The sequence below is a fragment of the Pseudonaja textilis genome, chromosome 14 (assembly GCF_049901715.1).
Source record: "Pseudonaja textilis isolate UNSWEBS1 chromosome 14, rPseTex1.2, whole genome shotgun sequence".
Lineage (NCBI taxonomy): Eukaryota > Metazoa > Chordata > Lepidosauria > Squamata > Elapidae > Pseudonaja > Pseudonaja textilis.
In genome coordinates this window covers 5,525,840-5,553,310 of record NC_142003.1, presented here as the reverse complement: position 1 = coordinate 5,553,310, position 27,471 = coordinate 5,525,840, and the positions used below count along the sequence as shown (strand labels likewise).

The window sequence follows — 27,471 nt, the reverse complement described above, 5'->3', positions numbered from 1 at the left end:
ATGGTGGGTTTTTTTGCAGGGGGTGGGGAAGAGAAAGACAGGGATATGTATTGTGGTCATTGTTGTTTATTTTCCTCACCCCACCCTTAGGCCAAATCCATTTTACAAGGTTTTCTGGATGATTCGGGACAAGATTTAGCCAGTCTCAAAAGTTTTGATCTGGTAGCTCTTGATGCCAGTCTTTGCACCCTAAACTCTACGGAGATCGCATCCATCAATGCCACCGAATTCAGGTACCCCTCTCTTCTTCGTGGAATGCTTCTAAAAAGTACGTGATTGTCCAAGGGGGATAATTGTGTGGTGTTTTTTTAAGAAAATGGTCTGTTTTCCTTAGATATATTTTAGACCCATTTCTCAGCCTTGCAAAGCAACCAAAATATCATTGCAGCCAAGCTGCAGAATATGAAAAATTGCTGCCTTCAATCAGGACTCTATTTAATTCTTGTATTGTCTCTAACAGCTGAAGGGCTAAAAACTTCCTAGCTCTTGTATCATTACGACTTACTTACTTTCTTTCTTTCTTTCTTTCTTTCTTTCTTTCTTTCTTTCTTTCTTTCTTTCTTTCTTTCTTTCCTTTCCTTTCCTTTCCTTTCCTTTCCTTCCTTCCCTCCTTCTTCCTTCCTTTCTTCTTTACTTTCTTTTTTCTTTTTCTTTCTTTTTCCCTTTCTTTTGTTTCTCTCCTTCTCTTCCTTCCCTCCCTCCCCTTCTTTCTTTTTCTTTCTTCTTTTATTCCTTCCTTCCCTCCCTTCCTCTTTCCCCCCTCTCTCTCCCTTTCTTCCTTTTTTCCTTCCTCCCTTTTTCCTTCCTTCTTTCCTCCCTAACTCCCTCCTTTTCTTCTTTCCTCCCTCCCTTCCATCCTTCTTTCCACCTTTCCTTCTTTTCTTTCTTCTCCCTACAAAACATTGGCCACCGGATGTCAAAAGGCTGGTTGTGATATAAGGTGTTCTTTTGCTTTCTCCGTAGTGTGGTTTTAGCGAGACTGGGTTCTTTGCCGTGTAGCTCGAGCACTCTGCAAGAATTTAAAAAGAAGGTCGAATCTGTATTTGGGAGTCCCATGAAGTGGAGCCCTGCAATTCTGCAAGAAATTGGGATTATCGCGGGTAAGGAAATTAGTTCACCATTCCAAGCCATGATTTGCCCCCACAATCCTTCAGACATTGTGGGGTGTTGGAAGAAATATCCTTCTGGGTTCAGTTCCAAGTGGGGGGAAAAGACACTGGAAACATGGAGGCTGTTTGGAAAGATGGTTTAATGGTGGACAGGACCCCCTGGCCTGGAGCTCCGAAGTGAAAAGGAGGATCATATGCTTCAAGATGAAGGAAAAGAAAGAAGGGGAGGACTGAGGTGCTAAAAGTGCCTGGGTTTTATACCCTCTATTGGGATTTGAATTTGAGCTTGTATTCTGATCGGTTGTCAGACTCCCATGAGGCCATGCAGTGGCAACTCTGTAGGCTGTCCTGAGTCCCAGGCTTGGTTGAGCCTTGCTGGATGATGATGTCATGAAAGGGCTTTGAGCCATAGCTCTACCTAGAGAAGATCTTTGTTATGTAGAATGGGCTGCCCCAGGCCAGAGTAATGGCCCATTTGCAAAGTGGGGCGGGCTGAATTTCTGTTTCTGAGGTGAGTTTCTGCTTCTGGATTTCTACTCTTTTTAGGGGAAATATTCTGCCTTTTAAATATTTCCTAGGATATTTCAATTTTTCTAGGAGAGGGGTGGGTGCTAACTTCCTACAGGGGGCTCCATCCCTGGAGGCTTTAAGAAGAGGTTGGACAGCCACCTGTCTGGAATGGTCCTGCTTGGGCAGGGGGGCTGGACTAGATGACCTCTGAGGTTCCTTCCAACTCTGTTAATTCTATTCTGATCTGATTCGCCTTCTGTGCAGCAGAAGAAGTAAGAGAAAATAGAGAAGGGGACTCTTTGGAGCCCTCCACTTATTAAAAGCAAAACAGCAAAAAAAAAAAAGATAAAAATGAAAATTGCACTAATTAAGCCTGCGCTTCTGCTAAACTTGGTTCCCATCAAACCTCCATTTAATTGCAAGCTCTGGTCTGATTTCCCAGAGGGGCTTGAAATCCTGATTTTAGAATCAAATGTTGATCCACTAAGGGCTGGTGCATCTTCCAAGGCTCCAAATTCCATCTTAACCGGAACGGCGTGAAATTGTGTCCTGATCACTTCTCTTTTCTCTTCTCTTGCTAGCTGGCTTCAACAAGAAGGAATTAAGAGCCCTCGATCACGAATTGATGGCTTATTTCCAGCCTGCGGCCATCGCATCCATCCCCAGCGAAATCTTTAAAGTAAGTCAGGAAGCTTTCCGTTGGGTTTGCTGGCTTCTCCATCTTTTTAAACTTTATTTGGGGGGAAAAAATGAGAAGGGTGGGGGGAAGGAGCATATGGCTTTGCAGCTGGTTACATGTTTAAGATACTCAGTTTGGTGTAGGGGGTTGAAGGCACCGGACTGGACACCAGGGGCCTGTGAATTCTAGTCCTGTCTTAGGCATGAAAGACTGCTGGGCGACTTTGGGCCAGTCACTCTCAGCCCTGGGAAGAAGTCAATGGCAAAAAGGTTTTGACAAAAAACTGCAGGGACTCATCCAGGCACCTAAAACTTACTATCTCTCCTTCCTTCCTTCCTTCCTTCCTTCCTTCCTTCCTTCCTTCCTTCCTTCCTTCCTTCCTCCCTCCCTCCCTTTTCAATATCAGTCTTCCTTCCTTCACAATTCCTTCCTTCCTTTTCAAAATTAGTCTTACCTCAAAATCCTTCCTTCCTTTCCAAATCAGTCTTCCTTCCTTCTTTCCTTCCTTCCTCCCTCCCTCCTTTTTCAAAATCAGTCTTCCTTTCTTCCCAAATCCATCCATCCATCCTTCCTTCCTTCCTTCCTTCCTCCCTCCCTCCCTTTTAAAAATCAGTCTTCCTTCCTTCCCAAATCCTTCCTTCTTTTTCAAAATCAGCCTTCCTTCCTTCCTTCCTTCCTTCCTTCCTTCCTTCCTTCCTTCCTTCCTTCCTTCCTTCCTTCCTTCCATCCATCTTCAAAATCAGGCTTCCTTCTTTCCTTCCTTGCTCCCTCCCTCCTTCTCTCTTTCTCCTTCTCTTTCTCTTTCCCTCTTTCTTTCTCTGTCAGGTTCCTTCCACCACTTCATCATCTAAGAGTGAACTTTTGCAGCTGTTCAAACCTGAACCAAAAGGGGAACAAGAGAGGGATGAATTTATATCTCATAATTGCTTGCTGCCTTGGGAGACAAATGCCTTCTGGATAAAAAAAAAAGAGAGAGAGACATCCAACACAAAACCCAGAGAAACTCTTTGGCATTTTTGTTAAATGTCAGTTGTTCACATTTTACTGTCATTGTTCTACAATAGGAGGGAAGATAATGACTGCGCAGTTCTAATCATAGGGTTTAGCTTCCAAAGTAGGCATAATCATGTGACTATGTTTGGTAGAATATTCTGCACTGGAATTGAGGGGAAAATCAACACTCAGGTACTTTTATTCTCTATTATTGTCTGACTGGTGTCACCATGGAAAACTCTAAAGTCACCATTTGCCTGCAGGAATGAAAGTAGATGCATTTGGAAGCTTATAAATTAACAGACTAACAGAGTTGGAAGGGACCTTGGAGGTCTTCTAGTCCAACCCCCTGCCCAAGCAGGAGACCCTACACCACTTCAGACAAATGGTTATCCAATCTCTTCTTACAAACTTCCAGTGATTTCTGAAGGCAACTTCTGTTCCACTGATTAATTGTTCTAACTGTCAGGAAATTTGTCCTTAGTTCTAAGTTGCTTCTCTTCTTGATAAGTTTCCATCTGTTGCTTCAGGTGCTTTGAAGAATAGCTTGACTCCCTCTTCTTTGGGGCAGCCCCTCAAATCTTGGAACACTGCTATCATGTCACCCCTAGTCCTTCTTTTCATTAGACTCACTAGAACTGTGATGGCGAAGCACAGGTGGCACGCAGAGCCATTTGTGTGGGCATGAGAGCCCCAGCCAAACTTACCTCACTGCGTATGCGCATACCTCCCAGCTGATTTTCAGCCCATTTGAGGCCTTTTTCAGCCTCCCAGAGGCTCGAGGGAAGCCTCTGCAGTCTTTGAAGGCTGAAAAATTGGGCCCGTTTTGTCACTTCCGGTATTTCCGGAAATACCAGAACTGATGAAATGGGCCTGTTTTTCAATGCAGATAAGGGGATGGTGTGTGTGTGGGGGTCGTGTGTGCATGTGCAGGGAGCGCACGCATTGCCTTCTGGGTGCTGGCATGCGAGCACGCACATGCGAGCACGCACACAATTTTTGGCACAGGAGCTCAAAAAGCGTTAACCACCACTGCACTAGACAAACCCAATTCCTGCAACCATTCTTCATATGTTTTTAGTCTCCAGGCTTTAATCATCTTTGTTGCTCTTCTCTGCACACAGCTGCTGTTCTGAACAGAAAATATTGTGATGGGAGAAACAGCTCCCTAAATACCTGCCTCAAGTCTTAAAGTGACTTTAAAAAAATAAAAGGAATGAAATCTCACCAGATCAAGGAATCAAATTCCACCAAGTTTTGGCTTTCTTGCCTGAAATCTCTTTTTATTCTTTTCGCTAAGATCTAGCAGGTTTTCAGCAAGGTCGTAAAATGGGGAGGGCCAAATCTCACTAAACCACTGTCCTCATTTAGCAGCAGAAATTTGGGGGGGTCCTTTGCGGTTGTGAGTTGAGGACTACCTGTGTTTATTATTGCAGGAACTGTCTCCAGAACAGCTTGCAAACCTTGGTCCCGAAAACGCAGCCAGGACGACGGATTCGCAGCGGCAACATCTGAGTGAAAAGCAACTTCAGAGTCTCCAGCTGGCTTTGGATGGGGGAAGGAGGAGAATCCGAGAAGTATCCTTGAATGAAAGTACAATCCACCCAACATCTGGACCTTTTTCGAACGGTGAGTTTTCTTTGTTCAAAACAGGGGTGGAATGCAGCTATTTTTACTACCGGTTCTGTGGGAGTGGCTAGGTGGGCGTGGCCAGGTGGGTGTGGCTAGGTGACTGGGTGGGTGTGGCTTCTTTTTTGGCAGCCAACCCCCCTGTGCTCCATCTGTTTTCTTTGCCTTCTGGGCCTCGGGGAAGCTTCCTGGGCGAAGCAGTAAGACAGCGAGGGGGGTCCCAGAACAGCTGATCATCATTGGAACAGCTGATCGTTGGGAAGGAAAAAAAAGAAGAAATACCCAATGGGCCGAACAGGTAGCTGTTTTTTTTACTACCAGTTCAGCCAAACAGTAACATTTTTTACTACCGGTTCGCATAAACTGGGCCAGACCAGTAGAATATCACCACTGCTTCAAAAGCTCCCTTGGATCGGATCATCAGTATACTTCTTATCGTAAATCTGTGGGGTTTTTAAATAAACGTTTGTATTGTTTTGTATCACAAATTCCATTTCTATATCGAGGTGGAGCTCTCGCTTCACAATTAGGAGGCTGTAAGTTCGATCCTAGGTGGAGGCAGATATTTCTCTCTCTGGGCACAGTGAGAATATATCTGCTGCAGAAAACTCCGTATTGGCAACAGGAAGGGCATCTGGCCAGTAAACAGTAAACTGTAAGTCTAGGACTCCCTGTAAAGCATCAGTTATCCACAACTGCTAGTGGTTTAAGAGTTGACATTGGTTTTGAGAGGCAATGACCATTGAGAAGAACATTGCGTAAACCAGAGGCCTCCAAATTTGGCAACTTTAAAACTTGTGGACTTCAACTCCCAAAATTCCTCCTCCAGTCACTTTAGCTCAGGAATTCTGGGAGTTGAAGTCCACAAGTCTTAAAGTTGCCAAGTTTGGGGACCCCTGGTCTAAGCTAAGGTTGGTCATGCCAGCCTTCAAAAAGTGCCCAGTTTGTGCCTGGTAGAGATGTGTGTGGCATGGCTACAACATTTAATAGGTTGGCCCAACTGGGAATCGATCAATTTCCCTCAGGTCGCTGGTTGCTTCCTCCTGCAACCTTGCCGTTGTGGGAGCTCTCAGGTGCTGCCTCTTAAGTTCTCCCTTGGGGTTTTTCACACAGCAAAAACAGCTGCAAGGTGACACACCACTTCATTAAATCCTCTTCGGCTTTGATGAGTCGGCGAGCTGGCTTTGCTCCCGCCACCGATTCCCACCGAGAAGGACAGCCGCTTCCTGCTATTTGGCGAGCAGCTGACCTTTTTATTTTACCTGTCCAGGTGATGTTGTCTGGGTTCACCTCTTGTACAGCTTGAATTCATCAAGGGGAGCCCCCCCGCTTATCTGTTTTTAATGCGGAGAACAGATTCGTTTTTTTACAGAGGATCAGGTTGGGAATCCACTGGGCTGGAAAGGCTGGGCAGCTGTTGACAGTCATGCCGGCAGTTGGGAGGTCGAACAGAAATGATGAGGTGAAGACATTATGACGAGCCCCTGGTTGTTCCAATATCTTAACTCTTCCATGATCTCAGGGCCTCCCACAAAGGAGAAGAGAGGGTCAAGCTATTCTCCAAAGCACCTGAAGGCAGGAGAAGAAGCAATCAAGGAGAAAAGCAACCTGCAACTCAGGAGAAGTTTTCTGACAGGGAGAACAGTGGAACAACTTGTCTCCAGAATAGAATAGAATAGAATGGAGTGGAGTGGAGTGGAGTGGAGTGGAGTGGAGTGGAGTGGAGTAGAGTAGAGTAGAGTAGAGTAGAGTAGCGTAGAATAGAATAGAATAGAATAGAATAGAATAGAATAGAATAGAATAGAATAGAATAGAATAGTTTATTGGCCAAGTGTGATTGGACACACTAAACTAAACTAAAACAACAACCTTGTGAGGTAAGTTGGGTTGAGTAGAGAGGGACAAGCCCAAAGTCACCCAGCTGGCTTTCATGGCTAAGGCAGGACTAGAACTCAGTTTCCTGGTTTCTAGCCAGGTGCTTTAACAACTAGACCAAACTACTAATTATTTGGATCTTCTCTTCACCCCCTCCCCTCAATTTCCTTTTCAGGTGCTTCCTTACTGTACAAGTTAAACTTTTGGATGTCTGCTGTTTCAGTCCTACATCTGCTCTCCTGAACTGACCACTTTTGAAGTTTACTGTAAGCCATTATTATTATTATTATTATTATTATTATTATTATTATTATTGTTGTTGTTGTTGTTGTTGTTGTTGTTGTTGTTATCATTATATCGTCATCATCATCATCATCTTTTACTCATTAAACATGAAACTTGGTCAACTGAACACTTAAAAACGTATCGCAAATATCATTGACTGGCACTGATGGTTGATATGGGTTGCTGCCAGCATCAGGTATCAACCAAGTTTCAACAACTACTACTTCTATTCTATTCTATTCTATTCTATTCTATTCTATTCTATTCTATTCTATTCTATTCTATACTATACTATTCTTAATAGATTCTCTCCTCCTCCTCCTCCTCCTCCTCCTCCTCCTCCTCCTTCTTCTCCTCCTTCTTCCTTCTTCCTCCTACTCTCCTCCTCCTCCTCCTTGTTCTTGTTATTATAATTCACACATTGTAATTATTGCGTATGTATGATATTGGTAACCCCTGAAAACAATGTTCTTTGAACTTACCTTGATTGCATTGATCCTTTTGATGATGTAGGAATACAGCGGTGGAACGGCAGAATTCAACAAGGTTTTCTTCAGATTTAAGGACAGGCAAAGAGCGTTTTAACAACTGTGGCCAAAATGGTCACAAGATTGGGTGCAACTTGCTTAACAACCTCCTTACTTAGCCATGGAAATTTTATGCCAGTTGTAGTTGCAAGTCAAGGATTACCTATATTTATTTCTTCCACATTATTCTTACCATTGTTTTTTTTTTCATCCCAAAGGTTTCCAGCTGACATTGCAAAGTTGGAGGAATGATCTTTGGAAAAACCTGTTGATGTTTGAAGAATTAAAATAATGCCTTTTTTTTTCCAACTTGGGGAGTCAATCAGTTCCAAGAATTCATTTAATATTTGCAAGCATCTTATCTTCACGGGGGCAGCAAAGTCTGTTGAAGCTCTGAAAAACTTTCCTAAAAGAATATCAATAGCTTTTAGATGAACTTAGAAGACAACTATGCAACCTTTACTTGTTTAAATCTGCTCAGTACAGGAATGTAACTTTTGATTCAAATGTATACATATCAAGTTTTAGAATCGGGATACTTCCTGTCTAGACTATTGGCAGAAATTAGGACTACAGAGAATTCAGAGTGATAACTTAGAAGAAGGCAAGGGCAGGCCTTTCGCAGAACTAAGCCCCAGAAAGGAAGAATTTAAAGCAATGCCACTCTTCTCGTTATATTTGTTAAAGGGTTTTCTTTCTTGAAAAATATGTTATTTATGTTAGCATCTATCTAATAGATTTAATATTGTTATTTTAACTTGCTTCAAGGCAACAGTGCTCGAGGAACAACCATTCATTTAGTGACTGTTTGAAGTTACAATGGCATTGAAAAAAAGTGACTTATAATCCTCAGACTCAGTGGCAGCGTCCAAAATTTGGGTGCTTGGCAAACTGGCATGTATGTATGATGGTTGCAAGCATCCCAGGATCATTTGTGACCTTCGCCACTGGATTCCAACAACCAAAGTCAACCGGGCAACCTAGATTCACTTAACAATTACATGATTCCACTTAGCTTCGGTGATTCACTTAGCAAAAGAAATTCTGCTCCCAGTTGCATTCATAAGTCGAGGGCTGCCTGTAAATATTTGGCAAATGTGTCCAGCTCACTTTTTAATATGCTAAATATCAATAAATATAACCGATACAAAGGAAAGCTCTGTTGGGATCCTGCATGATTGATAAAAAGTGGGTAGGTGTCCTTAAGGGAAAGAAGTTTAACAAACATTGGTCTACATCAATGAAGGCAAGTTCTAATAGTTTGGGCGTGTGGGTCAGGGGTGAAGAATCAGGACCACAAGACATAAATTCCAGTTAAGCGGATTTATTGCTGGTGCCGATATACAAAAATCTAACCAATTCATGGTCAGCCACTAAATTGACTATTTGGGGGAATTCTGGGAGTTGAAGTCACCCGGGTCTAAAAGTGGCCAATTTTGAGAAATGCTAGAGAACAATGACTCCATCCATCCTCTCTATGCCCTTGTAGGGAGCTCGCTCTGGGCTGCCTCATCCAATCAGGGCAGTTTTTTTTTTTAATTTTGCACAGGGATGAAGAATAGATTAGCAGAGTTGGAAAGGACCTCATAGGTCATCTAGTCCAACCCCGCCACCCAAGCAGGAGAAACTATACCATTTCGGACAAATGGAAGAAAGCCTCCTGGGATGAAGCTCCCACAACTTCTGAAAGCAAGCGGTTCCACTGGTAGGTAGGTAGGTAGATGATAGAGACAGACAGACAGATTGAGATAAGATATATACAGATAGATAGATGTATATATCTTTGGATGGATAGATAGTAGATAGACACAGTTGATAGATAGATGATAGATTAGATACATAGAGATAAGCAGAGATAGATTATAGGTAGAGATGATAAAGATATATAGAGAGAGATGGATATAGAGATAGATACAGAGATAAGTAGAGCTAGATGATAAATGATATAAATAGGTGTTAAATAGATGATGGAAGATAGGTAAGTAGACAGATGATAGACACACACATGACATATATATGTGTGTGTGTGTGTGTGTGTGTGTGTGTCTTTGGTTATTCGGGTTTTCTCCTGCGTAAAATTGGAAGTATCTAGGCGACGTTTCGATGAAATCTCATTCATCATCTTCAGGCTTGTGTCTTCAGCTTTGTGCTTCTCGGAGTAAATTTACTCCAGAGTAAATTACTTATCAGAGTAAATTCATCGAAATGTCGCCTAGATACTTCCAATTTTACGCAGGAGAAAACCCGAATAACCAAATACTATATATATATATTTATTTATATTTATATTTTCCCACGTCATTTAGCCTGCCTAAAAGTCAAGTCAGGCGCATGCGCAGCGGAGGTGGTTGTTGTGGAAAGAGGAAAAATAAACGAGGCAAGAGAAAGAGCGGTTGTCCGAGGTCAACGGCCGCCGTGGCGATCTCCGCGCGTGCGCCCAAGCGACGGCGGCGGCGGCGAGGCGAGGGTGGGCGTGGCCGCCTCCTTTCCCCCTTTCCCCCCCCCCCGCCCCTGGGTGGGCGGCGCGCGCTGGTTTCCCGGCGTGCCCCGCGCCCGCCCTGGCTGTGTCTGGCCACGTCCCCGGGCCACGTCGCTGCTCGGTGCCCGCTGCGCGCTCGCCATCTTCGCCGCCTCTCGGTCCCCGGTTCCTCGCCCGCCGCCGCCATGAACATCTTCCGCCTCACCGGGGACCTCTCCCACCTGGCGGCCATCATCATCCTGCTGCTGAAGATCTGGAAGACCCGCTCGTGCGCCGGTGCGTGGCGAGGGGGCGAGGGGGCGGGCGTCTTGGCCCCAGGACCTGGGGGGCGTTGAGGGGGCTGTGTGGGGGAAAGGGTCCCTGGGTATACCCGTTGGGCCCAGCTGGAGGCTCTCGGGAGGTCGGCCCCGCCCCTTTTGGGGGTCGTTGAGAGGAAGTGGGGGGCTGGTCCTTCTCTGGGGGGCCTTGGGAAGGGCAGGGAGGGGGTCGTTTAAGAGGGGAGGGAGTGGGGGGCTTCCTCCTGGGGGGCGGGTGGGAAAAGGTGGGGGGTCGTTTAGAGGAGAGGAGGGGGCTTGGGAAGGGCTGGGAAGGGGGTCCTTTAGAGGGGAGCGGATGTGGGGTGCTTCCTCCCAGGGGGGTTTGGAAAAAGGTGGGAGGGGGTCCTTTAGAGGGGAGGGTGTGGGGTAATGCTTCCCCCAACCAGGGGGCTTGGGAAGGGCTTGGAGGGGGTCCTTTAGGGAGGGAGGGAGTGGGGGTGGGGTGCTACTCACTGGGGGGGCTTGGGAAAAAGTGGAAGGGATCGTTTAGAGGGAGTGGGGGTGCTCCTCCCCCACCCCCGGGGAAGGGCTGGCGGGGTCCTTTGCAGGAGAGGGAGTGGGTAATTCTCTCCCTTTGGGGGCTTTGGGAAGGATAGGGAGGGAGTTGTCCCCCCCACCATTCTCGTGTCAAGCTGCAGGTTGGGTTTGTTGGGGATGGGAGTATTATTGGGGGGGGTTTCTTGCCTTAGGATTAGGTTCCCCCTCAATCTTCCCCCACCGTCCCCCACATATACGTGAGGTTACTCAGAAGGATCCTGGGGCTCGTTTTGGGGTGGGGGTCCCTGGCACTTCTGGGACCAGATATATATAGGAATGGGATCTCCTTGCTTGAGCAAGGAGTTGGACTAGAAGACCTCCAAGGTCCCAATCCAATTCTGATTGATTGATCCCCTGTAGGGTTGGGGAAGGGAGGGGGGGAGAAGGAGAATCCCATTGCATCTTCCATGTGATTTCAGGTGAGGAGGCCAAGGAGTCCCTGCTCCCCATATTGTGGGGTTGGAGGGAGAACAAATTTCAGTGGGGGGTTGAGAGCTTTCCGTGGAGACGTGGAATGGGGGCAGGTTCTGCATCTTGAGGCTTGGGCGTGGGGAGTGTCTCCTGGGAGAGATTGCTTGGAGATTCCCTCCCCCATGTTTGAATAATTCCTCCTGTCCCCTAGCTGGACTTTGAATTCTGGAAAAGGAGCAGTTAAGGCCCTGTTTCTCACTGATGGGTGGACTTCAAGCGGCCAAGGTCAAGTAACCCCAACTTAAGGAATGTAGCATTGGGGGCGGGCGGGCCAGGTGCCTCTTAAATCATCCATGGTGGGTTACTTGAGCTTGCATTGGGAGGGAGGGTCAGGTGAAAGCAGAGCAAATGGTTGATTTGCTTAATTTCCCTGTTTGTGAGAATCCGGGGTAGGTGGGCTCCTGCCTTCAGCAAAGTCATCATTTGGTCTCTGAGATGCATCTTATATAGCTAATGGGGGGGGGTCTCTTGTGGGTGCAAACAATGGGGAGCATTGCATTAGATGAGGGAGAAATTTTGCAAAAAAGAGAGGATATTTTGGAGCTGCTAAGTGATAGGGCCCATTGAAGTGCTTTAATGTAGATTAGGAAAAAAGATTCAAACTCCTAGTTAACATTAGAAAAGAGAGGTTCAAATTCCCAGTAGGATGTTTGAATAAGCGTAGGCTTTTCTTAGTTTAGCATCTCTCCCAGGGTTCATGTGAGAATTTGAGTCGGTGTGAATTGCCAGTTCGAACGATTAAGATTCAGTGTCTTATAGAAAATGCGGTGGGTATTCCACTGTACAGTATTGTCTCTTTTATTTTGAAGGCCAAAGAGAACTTGCCCTTAAAATCTATGCTGTACTGGAAACCAGGGATTTGGTTAGCACTCTGAACCTAAAACCAGGCACCGAGGAAAAAATATAGGGCAATCTAGAAATATCTTTAAAGATACTTCTCTATACCACTTTTTAACGGCAGAGAGCTGTCAACTTATTACCAGCCGGAAACTCCACTGAGACCTTTTCCCTCCAGTACTACAAAGCAAAAACCGATGTAGGAAGATCTCATGGGAATTAACTGGGAAGAGAAATATTACTGCTTTTTTAATTTCTTGTACAGCATTTCTCTTTATCACAAGTACCCAGCTCTTATACTCTTAATTGAAATTGAAGATGATTGAGTCCAGAGACTCAGAAAGGGGTCAGAATCTAGGCAGGCTATTAAAAATATCCTAAAAGGTTTACTTGAAAAGTAATTGGAAATGAGAAGGACAGGGAATAACCTTTGTAGATTAAAAAAGCAGGAATATGTTCTACCTGAATTGTACTTGTATATTAGCCTAGAAAGGCAAAGTGCTAATGAGCTCACCTCCGACAGAATTATATTCCAATGTTGTTTTGTTTATCAGAAAATAAAACCTTTCAGAGCTAAGTGACCCATGTTTCTTTTATTCCTTACGTAATGAATGGAGGAAAAAAACCCAAGCAGAAGTTGTAGAGTTGTGTGCAATGTTGGACTCCGCCTAGTCTCCTTTTAGCAGTGCAAGTTTCCCTGTTTGCAAGAACCGAACGATCCCACTTTCCTGCCGTCTTTGTGAGGCCGACAATCCCGGACCTGAATTGCCGGAACCTTTCCATATAAAAAAGGGCTTGGCTTCTTTTGCCCATGAAGGGGTTAAGCGGTGATCCAGGCCTTTCCTTGGCCTGCCAACTGCTATTGAGAATGGGAAGCAAATGAATCCAAGCTTGAAAGAATAGGCTTTCAATTGGAAAGCCTGGGTGAGTCTGACGTGGCAGCTGGGAGAAGGTGTGGCGAACGGAAGGGCCTGGGAAAGGGACATTATTCACTTGAACCTTTCTCAGCAGAAAAGCAAAAAATCCGACTGGGTGTTTGTGTTTCCCCAAAGAAACTGAATGCCATCTTCTCTCTGGTTATCTTATTTTGAGAGCAACTTTTATTGCAGACAATCGGAAATCGCCGGCGAAACGCTTTTGATTCCATTTTATGAAAGCCTCTCTCCCCTCCCTGCAGGAGCCTTGAAGCATTTTCACGGCTTTGGGTTGTTTTGCAAGCCTACTTTGCTAACCTGACATGTTGTTGTTGGCTTGTTTGTTTAACTTGCATCTGAGCCTTGACACTGGACTGTGTTCGCTGTCTCCAGGCTAGTCCTGTGTACAAACTCTGTGTGCTTTTTGACCCCTGGCAAGCAAGCTCAGCACTTTTTGAAGAGAGAGACTACAGGGAGAACGAAATGTCACGCGTGGCTGAAATCGAGTTCTTCCTTGGCATTTTATTGGAAGAGGATTTGGGTTTTGTTTTTTTTTTTAAAGCCGGGACTTGAATTATTGTGGATTAGGGGGCAGACCCTAAAACAGCCACGTGTGAATTATGACTCCTGTCAGATGCCTTAAACTATAGTTCTTTTTTTCCCCTTTTTTTGCAGCCTGGCAACAGCTGAGATTTAAGGGAAGGCTAGCCTCTCTTTACAAATCACAAGCCATTCCATTTTAACAATAGCTGTGTTGTTGCCCAGTTGCTGTTCACTTTTTTCGCCCTATGTTGTGTAAATCGTGGTTTTTTTGTGTACCATCAAATATTAAAACATCAAGAGCAAATGCAATTTGAGTCTTGTCATCCTCGTACCCATGGAAAAAAAAAACCCACCAGTGCAGAAAATTATTTCTGCAAAAGAAGCTACCACAAGCAACAGCCCAGGAGGCGGGGAAGACTCCGGAGCCCATGATTCTTAACCAGGATGAACAGGGGCTGCGCTGAATGGGAATTGCGGTAGTTGAATTGGAAGGAGCTGATTGGAGAAAATTCTTGGCCTCTGTTGAAGAATTTGTATATAGACTTAAGCCTGTTTCTTTTATCGATGATGGAAGTATCTTTGGAAACCCAATTCATGGAAGCTTTTGGGAAGTAGAAAATTGTGACTATTGTTTTTGGGTTTACTGCTATTCTCGGAATAGCTTGAAATGCAACATTAGCATTTGAAGGCATGAGGGTGAAATATGAATTAGTTACATTGAAGCTAATTGTATTCCTTTAATAGAGCCATTAAAGAAATTGGCAACAGTCAACTATAACACAGGCCTTCAAGAGTAGCTAGTGGGGGGGGGACAAATTGTACAAAGACTTTTGATCTTATTTATGTAATATTTTGAATCTAAAACAATAACTTTTAAATAAACATAACTAGAAGGATGAGACATTTAATGGCGCTGCCCATTCATCACCTCAGCAACTTTTAAGATGGGTGGACTTCAACTCCCACAATTCATGCTTGCTGGGGAATCCTGGGAGTTGAACTCTGTGCAGGCTTTGGTTCAGGCAGTCCTCAACTTATGACCACAGTTGAGCCTGGGAATTTATGTTGCTAAGGGATGAATTTGTTTAGTGAGTTTTTCCCCATTTTTCCACTTTTCTTGCCACCTTTGTCAGGTGAATCAACTGCAGTTGTTAAATTAGGAACATGGTTGTTAAGTGAACCCGGTTTCCCCATTGACTTGGCTTGCCAGGGGGTCATAAAAGGGGTCTCTGCAACTGTCATATAGGTGAGTCAGTTGTCAAGCATCTGAATAGGAATCACGTGACCATGGGGGAATGCAATGGTGGTAAGTGTGAAAAACAGTCTTAAGTCACTTTTTCAGTGCTGTTGTAACTTCAGTCACTAAATGAAGTGAGGCTTACCTATATTTACCTTCCCCTTCTCTCCCTACCTTTTTCTTTTAGTATCATACTCTTGGTTTAAGTTGCAAAGCCCCCTGGAGAGCTTTAGCAAAACATTAGGGCGAACATCCGTGGCGCACGCAGCACATCAGTATGCGCATAAATAAATCACGGGCGTGATTACACCAGCTAGGCAGACTGAACGTTGAAAAGGCGAAATAAGGTGGGTCACAGTTAGTGTTTGCACGGGAGACCACTCTGACATTTCAGGTGGTAGTGTAAACTGAGAAGTCAAAAAAAACCCAAAGCATCCAGGAAGACGACAGATGGCAAGTAATTCTTTTTGCAAATAAGAAACATAAACAGCGCCACAAATGTCCCTATCTCGTTGCTAGGAGCTGCGTTGGACCCCAAGGGTGTGTGTGTGTGTGTGTGTGTGTGTGTGCATGCATCTTTATGTAGGGTTTGTTTTTCCAATGTTAGAAAAGCAGATAGACCAAGGGTCTTCAAACTTGACAGCTTTAAGACCTGTGGACTTCAACTCCCAGAATTCCTGAGCTAACATGACTGGAGGAAGAATTCTGGGAGTTGAAGTCCACAAGCCTTAAAGCTGTCAAGTTTGAAGACCCCCTGAGACAGACAGATCAACAGATATTTGGATACTATAGGTACTAGACCACCTGTGCCCCACTGGCTCGTTGTCTCAGAGAGATTTCCTTACCTACACAGAAACACTCCCCAAATGCAGTGAGCGTGGGAGCAACTTCCAACTTCCCGCTGGCTTTCCCAGTGACTTTCCTTGTGGGAATCTGGCAGGGAGCATTGGAAAGCTCCCTGTCCCGTCCCGTCCCGTCCCACCAGGCAGGTAAGTGGCTGCCGCTGGGTGGAGAGACTGTCATAGAAAGGTAGTCTTCGACTTACCTTTCGTTTAGTGATTGTTCAGAATTACAACGGCATTGAAAAAAGTGACTCGTGACCATTTTTCACACTTATGACCGTTGCAGCATCCCCATGGTCAATTAGATGCTTGACAACTGGTTCTTATTTATGACGGTTGCAGGATCCTGGGGTCACGTCATCCCCTTTTTGCCACCTTCTGACAAGCAAAGTCAACGGGGAAACCAGGTTAACTTAGCAACAGTGGCAAGCAAGATGGTAAAACGAGGCAAAATTGACACCTCATTTAGCAACAGTTGGGCTCAATTTGTGGTCCTAAGTTGAGAGCTACCTGTCTACAGACAGATGTCGAATCAACGACTAGGCCTTATCTTCTCCAGCACATTAAAAAAAAGGTTTGACAATACGGAAAGTCCATAGTTTGCTGAAACACGCAGCATTTACGGCTTGGAGGCTCTGTTGACAGGAAGCCTTGTGCGCATGGCAACCCTGATCAATAGAGCATGTGGGACCACATTATGTCCAGTTAATGGGGCATGTATTGCAGTCCACACCTGCTTTCCTGTTGCCTCTGCAGAATTGTGACCCGCGAACTCCCATGGGGCAGGAAGAGGGTATGCGTGTGCTTGTGCGTTTAAACACCTCCCTTGTCAGGTTGGAGCTGTAAAGCCATCCAGATTCAAGGTGATTTAGAGCGTCAGTGTGATTGTGCACAGCACACAGCTGGCAACACCTCCTTAAAAATCCCGTGTGCCTTGCAGCAACCAGGAACTGCTGCTTTGAGGCACCGCCAACAGATGCAACATCAGTGCTCTCGTGTACACAAAAGCCCCTTTTCTCCTTCAAGTCCACCATTGTTGCATCTTCCCGTAAACTCTCAGTGGGCACATTTAGTCATTGAGGGATTCCTGGTGAAAATGACACTTTGAGGGATAAACAAACTACTGGATTAAGGCTTGGAGGTGCCCCTGGGAGGGTTTCTGGCAGGTTAGGATCAAGGTTGTGGTCTGGCCAACAATTTCAGGACCCCAGGAGGGATCAAATAGGGAAAAAATAAAAATAAAGAAGCAGCGTTGTGGAAATAGTTTCCTTTCTATTGATACTTGATAAAGGTAAAGGTTCCCCTCGCACATAGATGCTAGTTGTTTCCGGCTCTAGGCGGTGCTGCTCATCTCTATGACAAAGCTGAAGAGCCAGCGCTGTCCGAAGACGTCTCCGTGGTCATGTGGCCGGCAGGACTAAACGCCGAAGGTGCACGGAACGCTGTTACTTTCCCACTAAAGGGGTCCCTATTTTTCTGCTTGCATTTTTTACATGCTTTCGAACTGCTCGGTTGGCAGAAGCTGGGACGAGGAACGGGGGCTCAGTCCGTTACGTGGCATTAGGGATTCGAACTGCCAACCTTTCTGATCGACAAGCTCAGTGTCTTAGCCACTGAGCCACTGCATCCCTTCTTCCAGACCTACAACCAGCTTAAACGTCCAAAGCTGTGATGGCAGCAAAGGGAACACAGAGAGTGGGCGGGATCTTAATTAGGGCTTATTCTGGAGGGTAGGGCTTATATTGGGCTCACGTGTAAAAATCAAGCTAGGACTTACTTTCAGAGTAGGTTGTATTTTCGGGGAAACGATAGAAAGTACAAGCTAAAACTGCACTGGTGGTGTGAAAGGCTGTGGTGTACCCTGGGCTAATTGGGCAATTGGTGAAACTCCTAGAGCAGATTTTGTTACTCGACACTGGTGTGGTTTGTGCCACGTGAGTAGCCTTGGATTAGGTGGAGTCAGACGTTTGGTGGCTTCTGTCTTCGGCAGTCCAGCCCTTTCACAGCAGCTTACGGCGAGCCAGATCGATGTGTTCCGTGCACATTAGGACACCTGCAAAAAGGGCAGTTGTGATCCAGGTTTAGGGAGTTAAGGGGGTTTGGGGTAAACCCCCAGCTAGCAATTCTTGTTTGGAGTAAAAAGATGGGTTGCCTGCGTTGCAAAGCTTGTGCTTTTGAGGCTTGGTGCATCGTGAGCCTTAGGATCAGACTGCAGGAAGAGTCTGAAATCGAACGCAGTTGAAAAAGTGGTAGAGGAGACGTATTTGTACCCCAGGGTTGAACTGAGGGGTCCTTGGCGCTCTCTGAGGTTGTTCGTTTTCTTGCAGACATTTCATTACCAAACTGGGTAACATCATCAGTGCTAGATGTTGTCATCTAGTTTGGTAAAGAAACGTCTGCAAGGAAACAACCTCAGAAAACACCAAGGGCCCCATTCTCCTCCTCCTCCTCGATTTATATGGACTGTTTCCTCGTATGATTTGATTGCTTATTGTACCCTATGACTATTATTGGGTGTTGTACCTGATGATTCTTGATGAATGTATCTTTTCTTTTATGGACACTGAGAGCTTATGCACTGAAGTCAAATTCCTTGTGTGTCCAATCACACTTGGCCAATAAAGAATTCTCTCCTCTCTTCTTAATAGATTCTACTCTCCTCTCCTCCTCCTCCTCCTCCTCCTCCTCCTCCTCCTCCTCCTCCTCCTCCTCCTCCTCCTCCTCTTCTTCTTCTTCTTCTTCTTCTTCTTCTCCTTCTCCTCCTTCTCCTCCTCCTCCTCCTCCTCCTTCCTTCCTTCCTTCCTTCCTTCCTTCCTCCTCCTCCTCCTCACCCTACTCCTAGATTTGAGATAGAACGACTGGCCTAAAAGTCACCTAGGCAGCTTTCATGCCTAAGACAAGGCTATAAATTATTCCGAATTGACTGTCAATACCACTGGGCCAGCTACTTTGAATTCATCTCAACTACCTTGGGCTCTTCTTTATGACGCCTTTTTAGCCAAAGGTCTACGGAGATTCCCAATCATCCAGGTCACGGTTGTCCCAAAGATACTTTATTCCCAAAAGAACGCAGGGCCTGATGGACTGCAAGTTTAGAGTGGAATCAAAATGAAATTGAAAAGGGTAACAATCAAACAATCTCAAAGGTGTTTCAGTTACCAGTTGCCTTTAAAAAAAAACCACATTCTGAGACAACTATGAGCTGGATAACTGAAAATCTCCATAGACATTTAATGAAAAGAAAAGAGAAGCATTTCACTAATAGTGACACACACAGAGACTTGCAAAGATTTGAATGGATGGGCACATAAACTGGCCCTGCCTAATTCAAGTCTTTGGAAGGAAGGTCATTCTCTCTTAACGACCCCATAATCCCTTATGGGGTGGAGTCTGAGCACCTGAATGGAGCTGAGTGTTTACTGGCCGGATGCCTTTCCTGTCACCAGTGCGGAGTTTTTTTCAGATAATAGGCTCATTATGCACAGAGAGAGAAACATCTGCCTCTACCCAGGATCGAACTCACAAGTCTTTAGGACAAAGATTAGTCGCACAGTTTTGGTTTTTAAAGACTTTCCTCTTTTTTTTTTTTTTGTTTCTTAATTTGCTCTAGGTATATCTGGGAAAAGCCAGCTTCTGTTTGCACTGGTCTTCACTACTCGATACCTGGACCTCTTCACTTCATTCATTTCGCTTTATAACACTTCTATGAAGGTACAGTATACCGAATAAGTAAGAGGCCTAACAAGCCATTACAGGTAGTCCTCAACTTATGACTGTTTGTTTAGTGACTGTTTGAAGTTAACGCCGACACCGAAAAAAGGGACTCACGGCCATTTTTCACACTTGAAACTGTCCTATCATGGGGGGGTCACGTGATTTACATTTGGCTGCTTAACAACCCATCCATGTTTATGATGGTTGCAGAGTCCTGGAGTCATGAGAAGCAGGGTCAGAAGATGTTACTAATTTAAGAATTGCAGCGCTTCACTTAACAAATGTGGCAAAAGAAGTCTCGAAATGGGGCAAAACTCACTTAACAAAATTTCTGACCTAGCAACATAAGTGTTGGGCTCCAATTTGCTGTCGTAAGTTGAGGATTACTTGTAAGGTCGTCTGGGGGAGGTCTGCAGCCGTTTCTTCTAGATTTTTCCAGTTCGGATAGGAATAAACTGCCGGTTTGGAAAGGTAAAAATTTATTAAAATATTTTTGGAGCCTTGCTTTGAGAGCTGCAGCTGACTAGTCCAAAGTGCTTTAAAAGAACCTGAATGCTGTGAGAATGCCTAAGGTTGCAGAGAGGCTGTGATTAAAGAGGAAAGAGATCTCATCTGTCCTCTGCTCATAAAAAGCCAAGAATCTTGGATAAAAGCGGTAACATTTGACCGTGGAGGGCTTATCTGTAATGGCTGATTCATTTGTCTCACTAGAGTTCCCTGTCTAGTTGGGAAACTCTCGGTCAGAGTTCACAGAAGACGAAACCTGTCACCTTGTTGCTGAGCAAATGAGCCGCCCCTCTCAAAACCACCCACAAAAGGTTCCTTTTCCCCCCACACGTAAGATGTTTATCCTTCCTCCCTGGGATCAACCTGGGTAACCCCTCTGGATCTCTTCCTCCCAGCTGATCTACATTGCTTGCTCATACGCTACCGTCTACCTGATTTACATGAAATTCAAGGCCACCTACGACGGGAATCACGATACCTTCAGAGTCGAGTTTCTTGTGGTCCCTGTCGGCGGACTCTCTTTCCTGGTCAATCACGATTTCTCTTCTCTGGAGGTAAGTTCAGAAACGTGGCAGTGTTTGCGTTGATCCCCAATGCAAGAATACACTGGTTAATCTTTAAATACACACCCCAGGGAAGGGGGACTTTTGCTGGCCTTTCTCTCCGAATTCAGCTGGGCTTCAAGTGGAGCGGTGCACTTCCTCATTTGAGCGCTATAGTTTAACTGAATTCAAGAGAATTTCCTCCTACTTACATAAGGAATTACTCCTTTAGTCACTGTCTTTTTTTTTTTTTTCCTGTGTCTGTCTCTCTTTCTCCCCCTCTGTCTTTCTCTCCTTCCCTCTCTGTCTCTCTCTCATCTACCTACCTACCTGATCTACCTACCTATCTATCTTATTTATCTATATCAGGGGTCTTCAAACTTGACAGCTTTAAGACTTGTGGACTTCAGCTCCCAGAATTCCTCCTCCAGTCATGTTAGCTCAGGGATTCTGGGAGTTGAAGTCCACAAGTCTTAAGCGTGTCAAGTTTGAAGACCCTTGATCGATCGATCTGTCTGTCTGTCTGTCTGTCTGTCTATCTAATCTATTATCCTCTCATCTCTCTCTCTCTCTCTCTCTCTCTCTCTCTCTCTCTCTCTCCCTCCCTCCCTCCCTCCCTCCCTCCCTCCCTCTCTCTCATACATGAGAAGCATTTGGTGCCATCTGGAGGACTGAACAAGATCTACAATTTAAATACTTTTAAAAAGGCACCACGGTGTAGTACTTGAATGTTGTATTCTAACTCAGAAATCTCCAAGCTTGCCAACTTTTAACTTTTCCCGTCCCTCTGATTAATTGTTTTAGCTGTCAGGAAGTTTCTCCTTAATTCCAGGTTGCATAAATTCATTCTCTTTAATTCCAAGGCTGCAACTGATCCAGGTTGGAACAGTTTCCATCCACTGCTGCTTATACTGCTTTCAGGTGCTTTGGAGAATAGTCAACCCACTCTTCTTCGTGGCAACCCCTGAGATATTGAAATGCTGCTATCATGGTCGCCCCAGTCCTTCTTTTCGTGAAACTAGACTTACCCAATTCCAGCAAGAGTTCTGGAAGAGCGAATGATTGAAATGTTTTATGGTTTCAGATCTTGTGGACTTTCTCCATCTACTTGGAGTCCGTGGCAATTCTTCCCCAGCTGTTTATGATCAGTAAAACTGGAGAAGCGGAGACCATCACTACTCACTATCTCTTCTTCCTGGGCCTCTACCGTGCCTTGTACCTTATCAACTGGATTTGGCGTTACTATTTTGAGGAATTCTTTGACCTCATAGCCGTGGTGGCCGGGGTAGTCCAGACCATTCTGTACTGTGACTTCTTCTATTTGTATGTTACAAAAGGTAAGAGACACACAGTAACACACATGGTGACAGTGTTTCTGAACCTTAGCAACTTTAAGATGAGTGGACTTCAGCTCCCAAAATTCCCCGGCCAGCACAGCTGGCTGGAGAATTCTGAGAGTTGAAGTCCACAAGTCTTAAAGTTGAAAAAAAAAAACAACCCACTGTATTACGACCTATAATGTAGCATCTTTCCTCAAATTGACAGCTTAGGGTGGCATTGAACTCCAGCTTCCATCGTTCCCTGTGGCTGCAGAGGATGCTGGGAATTATAGTCCTGCTCACCTACAGGGCACCACGATGGAACAGGGAAATCTAGATCCCTACAGTATGTTTCCATGATACCTTATATGGCTCACTCTAAAACTTCATCAAAGCAAGAATGGGCGTAGACCAGTCTTTCTCAACTTTTGCAACGTTTAAGACGGGTAGACTTCAGTTCCCAGAATTCAGCTGGGTGGAGGATTCTGGGAGTTGAAGTCCACCCATTGTAAAGTTGGTCTAGACTTTTCTAGATCTTTTCAAAGGCAATAAAGACTCTAGGGTTCTACCCCCAACGTCTCCTGTTACCTCTCTACAACTTTATAGGACACGGTTCTTCTGTGACAAAATACTGTTTCTGAAGACTGCAATTTAAAAAATAAACCCACATTAACCCCAAATCAATCAATCAGAGAGAAAGGTTGGAAGATAGTTTACACAGCTAAATTTTCCTTCTGTTTTGGGGTTCTTGTGTGCATGCAAACACAGTACAAGTCTGGATTTTGAATGCAGCACATCGGAATGCATACAAGGTTTGCATGAAAGTAGCTTGGAAATGGGTGGGTCTTTGCGGACTTTGGTCTGGTCACTCTCCTTCTACCTTGTCATCCTACAGGTCTGTTAGGATTGGGAGGATCTAGGATTAGACTGGGAGGTACATCTCCATAAGTTTAACCCCCTAGGTAATTTGAATATTTTCCTGTTCCCCTCCATGTCCCCAAGGTGCTTTTTTCAAGAGGCAGCTGGACTTTCTGGTTTTTCTCTGAAGACATTTCGCTTCTCATCCAAGAAGCTTCTTCAGCTCTGAGAAGCAAAGCTTCTTGGATGAGAAGCAAAATGTCCAGCTGCCTCTTGAAAAAAAAAGTATCTTTGCGACAACCATGACCTGAATGACTGAGAATCTCCACAGAGGTTTCCCTCAGTGCATTTTTTTAAATAAATTGCAGCTGCAGAATGACCTGACTTCTAATCTCGGGTACCTGTATGTTTCCTATAGAAAGGGATTGAGTGGGTACAATAATTTTTTCAGAAGCCTAAAATTACCCTCTTTGCAAATGTTGAGGGTGCAGTGAATGCCTTCCTGCATACAAAATGTGATAATAGAACTGGTTTTGCAGGTTGGGTGGCTTCATTATATATTTAATTCCGCCAGGCATACCAATAATCGACGGGCAGGGGTGTATTTTAAAAGGGAAGAAAATGCAACACCTTAAGACGTGTTTGCTTGACAAAAGCTTAGTCCCAAATGAAAATTGGGACTGAGATCCTGACACCCCAAAATTGGCCCGTTTTAGAAAGCTGAAAAAATTCAGACGAATAAAGTAGGTTTGATTTTTGGCGGGCACGTCTCTTCCATCCTGCAAGCCGGAATATGTATCCTCAACCTCTCAAATCAGCATAATTATCCTGGTTGATGAGCAAGGCTTTGACAGAGCAGCTGGTTCAAGATTTTACTCATGAAATTCAATTAGTGGCTGCTAAGCAAAGGTGACCTGTAATTTTTATTCAATTATCCACTGCATATCCTTTCTATTTCCTTCTGGCTCCTCTCTATAGCTTACAGTGAAGGCTTTTGTTTGTTTGCAATGAAAATAACAGGCAGTTTTCATTTAACAAGTAGGATTTGCAGCATTTGCTTACAGACTGCTACAAAAAAAGTTGTAAAATTTGGTCAGTCATGCTTGTTGACTGGCCTGGCTTATGCCTGTAATTCCAAACATAATTGCGGCATAACTTGAAGACCCCCTGTAGAACAGAATCTCCCTGTCCTAAGTCACTTGAAGACTACTTCTACAAGAGGATTTCCCTGTCGTAAGTTGAGGACTACTTATAGAAGAGAATTCCTCTGTCGTAAATCAGGGATTAACTGCATGAGAGAATTCCCCTGCTGTAAGTTGAGGAGTACCTACAGAAAATAATTCCCCTGTTATATAAGTCAAGGATTACCAGTAGAATAGAATTTCCCTGCCGTAAGTCAGGGACTACAAGAGAATTCCCATCAGAAGTCAAGGACTCCCAGTAGAAAAGAATTCCCTGTTGTATGTTGAGGATTACTTACAGAAAATAATTCTCCGGTTATAAGTCGAGTAGAAGAGAATTCCCCTGTCATAAGTCAAGGGCTACAAGAGAATTCCCATCATAAGTCAAGGACTTCCTATTGAAGAGAATTTCCCTGTTGTAAGTTGAGGACCACCTACAGAAAATAATTCCCCTGTTAAGGATTATCAGGAGAAGAGAGTTTTCCTGTTGTAAGTTGAGGACCACCTACAGAAAATAATTCCCCTGTTAAGGATTATCAGGAGAAGAGAGTTTTCCCGTCATATAAGTCAAGGACTATAAGAGAACTCCCATCATAAGTCAAGAATTACCATTCGAATACAAGGGAATTCCCATCATAAGTCAAGGACGACCCGAAGAAGAGAATTCTGTTGTCAGTTGAGGACTCCCTGCAGAAAATAATTCCCTTGTCATAAGTCAAGAGTTAGCAATAGAAGAGAATTTGTCGTCAGTTGAAGAGTACGAGGGAACTCCCATCCTACGTCAAGGACTTCCTGTGGAAGAGAATTTCTCCTGCCGTCGTGCTACGCAAACCGTGACCATCCTTTAGATTGGGGGGGGAAGGGGGGGAAGCTTGGATATCTGTGTTAAACTGACCTTGTTTTTTTTTTTCCTTCTTTCTTTCCTGTCCGCCCCCCAGTGCTCAAAGGGAAGAAGCTGAGTTTGCCAGCCTAAAAGTGCCAAGGATGCTCCATCCTGGATGCGTAGAGAGAGAACAATCCCGACCATCGAGAGGTGGAAGATGCTTGAACAGATGGCCTCCCGCGGGGGGGGCGGGGAGGGGGCTTCATAGGTCCAGAGAACCAAATGACTTCTGTTGGATGCATCTTGCCTTTTTTTTCCCACGCCCCCCCCTCCCTCCTCTCTTTTTTTATTACTATGTATAAAGATTTTTTACACGAGAGAAACTTAAGACCGTGTGGATTTAATTCAGCGTGTAGTTTCAAATCGGAGTAGTTCCAAAAAACACAGTTTTGGGGTTTCTTTGGGGTGGGTGGGGGGATTTGTGGGATCCTTGGGGGAATCGGCGCAAAACCACTTCTATTTTCCAAAAGATTTCCTGTCAATTGCTGAATGATTTTTGGCGCACGCAGGCCTGGGCTGATTGACGGATGGTAACTGCCTCCCTCTTTCCTGGTTGATTTCAAATTTCATTCCGCTGTATTTATTGTTCCTTTCGTTCCCCTCGCCCTCCAAACCTGCGTAGGCTGAAATCCAAAATAGCGTTGTCGGAAAATGCTCGTGGGAAAGGGTGTCACAGTTTCAGAAATACCTTCAATTACTCGGTTTGCTTTTTATCCTTTCCATAAAAAGATGCTCCCGTAGGTAGCGTCTATTAGATAAATGCTCCCCTCCATTTTTCTTCACCTGAAGACACGAGTTAAGACTGGTTTTTTTTTTTCACAAGGTTTTGGGGTCCGTCTCCCTCCTAATATAACGGTTTTGCATCAGCCATTCCTGTTTGCATGTGCCCTGGTCAGCCTAAAATTATTCCGCAATTTTTGGAGGGTTTGTGTGTGTATTTCTAAACATTTTCTATTGACAGCAGCCACCCCTGCAATCATCGTCCAGTTGAAGTCATCCATAGGTGGCAAATTTTTAACAGTGTCTCCCATCTTTTTTAATACAGAATCCTTTTACAAAGTAAACCATCTTTGTTTAGCTTTTCCAGCAATTTTAGAATGTGCCAGTTTTTGAACGATCAATTGTTCCTTTTATAGACTTGTTCCTGAATCGGCCGCACCGAATCCTGTTCTCTAGCTTTCCTTTCTTTTTTTTTTTTTTAAACTGAACTCTGTTGCATGATTTATCCTGTGTTACCATCCTCAATAAACATTTTATGAAGTGGTTCTCCGTTGTGGTCTCAAACGATGCCCCCCCACCGGGAACGCGGTTGCTCTCCGTGAATTTGCTGTCACTTGGAAGGGTTCAAATCGGTGCTCGGTTACATCTTTGATGTACGATAAAGGCAGCTTCCTGCTTCTTCCTGATCTGCAGAATAGGTGTAGCTTTGAAATTGTAAAAACATTGGCAGTATTTTTATTTTTAATTCCAATTGCCGCAAAGGAAGCATTAGAATGTACCGAAGCGATTTTTAAGATAGTTCTGTCATGAAATGGCCTGAGCAGAAAGTTTTTTATCAAATGCATATTTGGTGTGATTGTCTCTCTCATTAGTAGAAAGAAAAGAGCAAATAATCGTTCTCGTCCAGCTAATTGAGGCCTTTGGATCATTTGCATCGTGGGTCTCAAATGAAGATGCTGGCAGCACTTTCTCCCATCAACCCAATCCTTTCACAAAATGAAGGAAACAATGGTTGATGTGGGCGAAGAGCTAAAGAAAGGGTCTTCAAACTTGGCAAGTGGAAGGCTTGTGGACTTCAACTCCCAGAATTCCTGAGCTAAAATGACTGGAGGAGGAAGAATTCTGGGAGTTGAAGTCCACAAGTCTTTTTAAGCTGTCAAGACCCCTGAGCTAACAGAACTGTGCTATCTATCTATCTATCTATCTATCTATCTATCTATCTATCTATCTATCTATCTCTTTATATTTGAATAGTTGCTTTTGCAAAAGGGTCGCTCATCCCCAGGAAGTCCTTGACTTACGACCATTTAGTAACCATTCACTTGCCACAGCACTGAAGAAAGTGGTATCTGATTGGTTCTTGCAGTTAAAACCGTTGCTGCATCTTCATGGTCACATGAACCAAATTTGGGCGCTTGGCAACCGACATTTGTAATGGCTGCAGCGACCTGACATGATCAACCTTTGTGACCTCCCCAGCTGATTTCCGACAAGCGAAGTCAATGGAGGAAGCTGGGTTTGCTTAACCATATAATTAACTCTGGCAAAAAGGGCGTAAAACCGCCTTGCTTAGCGACAGGAATTCTGCTCCCAATTATGGTCATAAGTCGAGGACTACCTATTTTGACTCTGGAGAAAGGCAGCCCCTCGGTTCAAGCCTTGCTTTTTATTTTGTGCGTGTATAAATTTTCTGTTTCCAAATACATTTTTTTCCCCCTCAACTCTTTATCGCCGTGTCTTATTCATGAAATGTATGGTTTGGGGAGAGAAGTTCCTCAGGATGGATGGACTATACCTCATTTTGTAAGGAAAAGAAGCGATTCATTGAAAAAGCAGACCTTGTAAAATCCTTGTGTTTAATTCTGCCTCAGTGACTCTTAATGGATGATAGTATCCCCGTATCGCTGTAGCTTTTCAGAAACTTCTGCCTTTATGAGTCAGTGGTGGCAAACAAAATATTTCC

At 44.5% G+C, this 27,471-nt stretch overlaps 2 protein-coding genes across 2 annotated transcripts in view; both read left to right on the top strand.

Moving 5' to 3' along the window:
• OTOA (otoancorin) overlaps positions 1-8,740 on the top strand; it is a 31,495-nt gene extending 22,755 nt beyond the window's left edge. Inside the window, exons 22-27 of the mRNA XM_087912651.1 lie at positions 91-233; positions 964-1,100; positions 2,201-2,298; positions 4,728-4,920; positions 6,971-7,061; positions 7,826-8,740. Of these exons, the coding sequence (XP_087768777.1) occupies positions 91-233; positions 964-1,100; positions 2,201-2,298; positions 4,728-4,920; positions 6,971-7,038 (639 nt within the window). The 3' untranslated portion in view covers positions 7,039-7,061; positions 7,826-8,740. The remainder of the gene's footprint in view (positions 1-90; positions 234-963; positions 1,101-2,200; positions 2,299-4,727; positions 4,921-6,970; positions 7,062-7,825) is intronic.
• A 1,459-nt stretch (positions 8,741-10,199) lies between these two features.
• Positions 10,200-26,053, top strand: KDELR2 (KDEL endoplasmic reticulum protein retention receptor 2). Its single transcript, XM_087942054.1, has 5 exons — positions 10,200-10,362; positions 19,395-19,495; positions 20,401-20,559; positions 21,632-21,884; positions 24,844-26,053. The coding sequence occupies exons 1-5, from the start codon at positions 10,272-10,274 to the stop codon at positions 24,876-24,878; spliced, it is 639 nt and encodes a 212-aa protein (XP_087798180.1). The 5' UTR covers positions 10,200-10,271; the 3' UTR covers positions 24,879-26,053.
• The last annotated feature ends 1,418 nt before the right edge of the window (positions 26,054-27,471 follow it).

Excerpts from the sequence above, each read along its gene's own strand:
- KDELR2 (XM_087942054.1), top strand. The coding sequence starts at position 10,272 with ATGAACATCTTCCGCCTCACCGGGGACCTCTCCCACCTGGCGGCCATC. Across the intron at positions 20,560-21,631 it reads ACGATTTCTCTTCTCTGGAG|ATCTTGTGGACTTTCTCCAT; the intron begins GTAAGTTCAGAA and ends TTATGGTTTCAG. Across the intron at positions 21,885-24,843 it reads CTATTTGTATGTTACAAAAG|TGCTCAAAGGGAAGAAGCTG; the intron begins GTAAGAGACACA and ends TCCGCCCCCCAG.